This window comes from Megalops cyprinoides, chromosome 15, assembly GCF_013368585.1.
Source record: "Megalops cyprinoides isolate fMegCyp1 chromosome 15, fMegCyp1.pri, whole genome shotgun sequence".
Classification (NCBI taxonomy): domain Eukaryota; kingdom Metazoa; phylum Chordata; class Actinopteri; order Elopiformes; family Megalopidae; genus Megalops; species Megalops cyprinoides.
The window spans coordinates 25063779-25069127 of NC_050597.1; the positions used below are offsets into that span (position 1 = coordinate 25063779).

At 45.3% G+C, this 5349-nt stretch overlaps 1 protein-coding gene across 1 annotated transcript; it reads left to right on the forward strand.

The window, feature by feature from the left end:
• Nucleotides 1-692: 692 nt before the first annotated feature.
• LOC118790119 (2-hydroxyacylsphingosine 1-beta-galactosyltransferase-like) lies at nucleotides 693-5034 on the forward strand. Its single transcript, XM_036546949.1, has 6 exons — nucleotides 693-941; nucleotides 1443-2255; nucleotides 2703-2842; nucleotides 3171-3247; nucleotides 3522-3741; nucleotides 4354-5034. Exons 1-6 carry the CDS (start codon nucleotides 933-935, stop codon nucleotides 4694-4696), a joined length of 1602 nt encoding a protein of 533 aa, XP_036402842.1. The 5' UTR covers nucleotides 693-932; the 3' UTR covers nucleotides 4697-5034.
• The last annotated feature ends 315 nt before the right edge of the window (nucleotides 5035-5349 follow it).

Here is a 5349-nt window from a genome sequence, read left to right on the forward strand (position 1 = left end):
TTGATTCATTTTTTTTTAAATCGCCAGAGCCAACTGATGTCATAAAAATATGATAATGACATTTATTCAGCGTAAAACCTTGGAGATTGTGTTTGCATATGGCTGGAGTTCCTGGCATTCATGCTGTGAATTCAAGTTTTTTTTTATTAAGCATCTATCCTGCGCTAGCTTTTAAAGAGATTCAGCTCACCTCTTAAGTGATGCGTGTTGGGGATTTCACACAAGTGAATATTTTCCTGACTGATAGGCCCCTTCCCCTCTCCTTTGTCCGCAGCGCTTTCAGAGATGAGTGCTGTTTAGTTGATAAGGTGTACTTGTCCAAAATAGCATTTGACAGACATATCTTTGTAGTCATTATGGGCTCTTTTTTGGAGATTTGCTGACTCATGCTCATTAGAAGCTTCACAATCATGATATGCAATTTGTCATCTTTGTGCACAACAACCGTGTTCTCGCGTTGTCCAGAAGATGGCAGTATGTCTGCTCTCACGTTCAGACTTCACCGTGCAATACGCGCAGGTAGCACATCAAAATGATAATGACACAGCAAAGGAAGTCTTGCAGGTATGCTATTTAAGGGCAAAGGAGGCATCGAAGCAAGAAGTTATTCAACATTCCTTGACGAACCGCCCGTCAGAATTACTCAAAAGCATTTGACAAACCGACCGGTTTCCCAACACTAGTCTGAATGTTCCGATGAGAGCAATGCGTTAAGAGATGAACGGTAGTCACAGTTCGACTGAGTAACCGAGTGTTCTTCTGAATATACGTCTTTGGAAGCATATTGCACGTACGATATCAAACATATACTCACAATGTAATCTTTGTTTGATTTTGTTAAACAAAATGAGGAACACACAGCAGGGCAGGGAGGAAATCTCACGCACACTGAAGTAGCGTCTCTGTGGAAGCGGATTGTTCCGCAAGTTTCAATGCATAAGGTAAGTAGCCTAATAGAGGCTAGCGTTTTCCGCGACAACTCTTAAAAAGAAGAGAATCATTTAAAGAATGAAACTGAACACATCTTAAATACATAATATCAATTCACCGTGCAAGAGGCATTAAGTGTTGGACTTGAACTTCAGAGGGTTTAAAACTGCCAATACAGTTTCGTAGTTTTTGCTACTGGCAGAGACACGCTTGTGTGTTGGCTCCTAGCTTTTCGGCAAGATTACATTGCAGAGGTCTCGAGGCAAAATGGTACACATATTTAGATAAGTCTGTGGGGGTCAATCTGAAATAAAGATTTTTGTTTTCATTAAAAAAAAAAAATCTGGCATTTCATATCTTCAATGACCTCCAGATGTTGGTGACTTGCATATTAGAGAAAGACTTTAATTCAGTATACCCATTTGAGCAATCTCTGGCATGGAGATTATCCGTTCGATATGTAAGTGGATCATTTAAACAGGATGTTTCTCTGTCTCTCTTCTCACCTCAAGATGAGCAAATGGATTGTTCTGGCCGTCTGCCCGCTGATCTGCCTCGGTGCCAAGTTCCTGGTGGTGCCTTCCACGGAGCTGGAGAGCCACCTGCTGGTGTTCGAAAGCATTGCAAGTGCTCTGGAGAGCAAGGGCCATAAGGTCATTTTCGCTCTGAACAAAGGACATGAGTGGGCCGGCAGTGACACCTTTAGGGTGCAGATGTACGGGAGTGCCCCAGAGGGCCCTCGATTCCTGCAAGAAAAACTAGGCTCCGTCTTAGCTGGCCACAAGGTTTCTCTGGATCTCCGCAGCGTGGCTCGGCAATCTGTGGCAAACTGTGACAGGATGTTGGGAAGCAACGACTTCCTGTCAAGCCTGAGAGCGGAGCACATCGACCTGCTCCTGGTAGACCCCAGTGAAATGTGTGGCTTTGCGCTGGCACACTTTATTACTGCACCGTCTGCCGTCGTCTCCCCTGGACACTGGTACCCAGCGGAGATTGGTGCCCCATCACCCGTGAGCTGGGTCCCAGAGTTCGATTCCGGCACCACAGATCGCCCGGGGTTCCTCCAGCGGCTGTGGAATGCTCTGGTGTACGTCAGAGGCCAGGCGGACTTGCACTGGGGCGTCTTCCCCGAGCTGGAGGCCGTGATGGCAAGGCATACTGGGAACAATGGGTCCTCCCAGCTTAAGAGCATGTCCGACCTCATCACACAGACTGGCTTCTTCCTGCTAAACCTGGATATCTCCCTGGACTTCCCACGCCCCTCCCTGCCCAATGTGGAGTTCATGGGGGGGATTCTCACCCGACCTGCACGCACCCTGCCGCAGGTAGGAAGTCACTTACCATGTCATGCGGGTTTAGAGTTATCACTACTCATATAGCTGTAAAATACATCTCATTCCCATATAAGGAGAGTTTCACAATAACCTAATGGCCAATCCCAATCTGATTTTTTTTATTTCAACTTTCCAAGCGCAGACTAAATCAATGCCTCATTCATTGGTGAGTTATAAAGTTTTGCTACATCCAGCCACACAATGTCACTGGGTTATATTTTCTTGCAGAACCACCTTTAGTGACCTTTCAGCCTTAAAGCTGTATTTAAAAGCTGTCGACTACTCATTTCCAAAATGAAATGCTACAGTCTATTGGTAATCCAACCAACGTTTACAGAATGAGCCCGCCTCTTTCCTTCAGTGGTCTTTGGAAATTTATGTACCTTTCAGCTACAGTTAAAGCTAGGGTTTGCGTGTATGTGTCCGTCTCTCTGGTAGGAGTGGCGTTCCTGGGTGGAAGGTGCCGAGGCGGGTGTGGCCTTGGTTTCATTTGGGACAGGAGTCCTCAAACTCCCACGACCCCTGGCAGAGAAGATGGCCTCTGCTTTCTCCCGGCTGCCTCAGAGAGTCATTTGGAGGTCTGGCGCATGCTGACATTCTGCAAAGTCATGACGATGCAGATTGTACTGTTTGGCCTGCACCTTCACCCCACTGACACAGAACCAACACTAAAGTCAGAGAGGGGAGTTTTGGTGATGTTTGACTTGGCTTCTGTTAGATAAGATAAGATAAGCCTTGATTGTCCATCTGCATGGAATTTAGATTCATGTAGGTAGCACAGCCAAACAGTACAATGGAATCACTCTGTGAAATATTGGGAAAGCTGTGTCCTTCATGTATGCAGACTGTGGTTTCTGGCTTTATATTTAAATGGCTGAGCATGCTGAGTGACCTCTCCTTCCTTAGTTACAATGGGAAAACCCCTGCCAGTCTGGGCAGTAACACTCGCATCAAGAACTGGGTCCCTCAGAATGATTTCCTTGGTAAGTTTGGAGATGGAGTGGTTTTATATAGCTATGCTTTGACCCCCATGAGGGGAGGTGGTATACATTTTATGACCTCCTCAACATTTCCCCAAAGCCACATCAATTTGCAGTATAACCATGTAACTGCTGAACAACAAAATGAGTTTTTCAAAACATAAATAAATTGGCCAACCATTAATTTTTGTACTTCTCTGTGTAACATAACCTTTGTATTAGATATTCACCTGACTGGTTTTCTGACTGCAGTGTTCTTATTTGACTTCTTTAAAAGGTCATCCAAATGTACTGGCCTTTGTGAGTGACTGCACTCTCAATGGAGTTTATGAGGCCATTTTCCATGGGGTGCCCATGGTGTGTATCCCGGTGTTTGGTGACCAGCACGACGTAGCCACCCATGTCCAGGCCAAAGGATTTGGCCTTTATCTGGACTTGGCTGCTCTGACTGAGGACAGTCTCATCTCAGCAGTCCGAACAATCCTGGACAAGCACAGGTATGAACAAGTGTCCTCAAAATCATGACCCAGCCGGACTGGATTTCAATAGCCAACTGCCTCACGCTGGAGCTCGCCTGTGCCATAGAAACTGAGCATCAAAACAATTTCACTCCGAAAACAGTTCAAGGTACAAGGCTACAATGCTTAATTAACATTTTCACCCTGACTGGTCTGGTCAGAAAGTCTGTCTACAGGTCTGCCCTGAGGGATAGAAACTTGACTTGTGTGGGGTAGATACTCTGATTGCCCTTCACCATCAGATTTGACTATTCCTCACAATGAGGGTCACAGGGAAATGTTTTAATCTTCTGTGAATTACATTACATTGTTAGAATACATAGGTATTCTAACAATGTGTGACATATGCACCAGTCAAAATGACAGTGAACTAAAATCCTTTTTTAAAAATAACATTCCTGGAGCAAAGCCTTCTTTATTTTCATCCTTACGTATTTCCAGTTGGTCTGCACCTCATTAATTTGGGTGTGCCTTGTTGTTCTTTCTTTAACTTAATGACTTGCTCTTACGACACAAAAAACTACATTAAAATCTTCTTTTCCACATAAAAATCTGAAAATAAAAGCAAGTTCTAATTTTTTTTCTCTCTAGCTATAAGGAGATGGCGGTTCGCCTCTCCAGGATCCTCAGGGACCAATGGGAGCACCCACTGAACAGGACAGTTTATTGGCTGGAGTACCTCTTGAGGCACAGGGGGGCCCTGCACCTGCGGCCGGCCTCCTACGACATCCCCGCCTATCAGTACTACCTCCTGGACGTCCTCGCCTGCGTCGTCCTCGTCCCGCTGGCCGTCTTCTGCCTCCTCCACCGAGTCACGGCAAAGCACAGGCCGAGGCCTGCCAGAGTGTCCCCTTATGCTGCGGCGAACAGGGGCCTGCACCCCTCTGCCCAGCTGCTAAACGGACACACCATGAGAGCGGGAAGGGCAGAGTAGTGTCTCATGCTGGGGAGATGTTTATGTGCAGAGTAATGAATCTGCCACCAAGCAGAGGTGCAAAATTAGAACAGCGTCTACAAAGACGTGCTTTAAATGGCACCTAAGGTCAGCCGGTGTGAAAATAAATCCAGAGAAGGATGGTTGGTTGGAAATGCCAAGCATTTATAAATCTGGTTCTGTGAAGAACTTTTACTTGGTATGTGTGTTTGCTACATCTGACAAGCGCAGTCATGTGGGTTTATTTTATACTATTAATTCACTTTTTCCATAAACAATTGGATTAATTTCAAGCACCATATACATGTAAAATGACTGTGAGGTAAACCACTAATATGTTTTCATTTATACTTCAACTGTTGATATATTTTGAGCCATCATAACCAACACCAGTGACGGAAATGCAAGGGACTAAAGAACCTTGCATTGTTCAGTCACACTGCTTTGACTACTTGGGGAAATCCAATGCAAAAATGCAGAGTAGCAACCCTTCAGCAAACGCATCTGTTAGTCCCAACAGAATACAGGGCACACCCATGGGCAGTGGTGTTTTGCAGATAAACATCTCTGGCTCTCAATGAATACTGTAGTGTGACACCTCCAGATAGACAGTCCAATAGCCCCTAGGGCAGTTTTACACTTTCCATTCAACA

Bases quoted from the DNA above. Each gene is read 5' to 3' on its own strand.
- LOC118790119 (XM_036546949.1), top strand. The intron at 2,843-3,170 runs GTCTGGCGCATG...CTCCTTCCTTAG, and splicing joins CCTCAGAGAGTCATTTGGAG to TTACAATGGGAAAACCCCTG. The intron at 3,742-4,353 runs GTATGAACAAGT...TTTTCTCTCTAG, and splicing joins ACAATCCTGGACAAGCACAG to CTATAAGGAGATGGCGGTTC.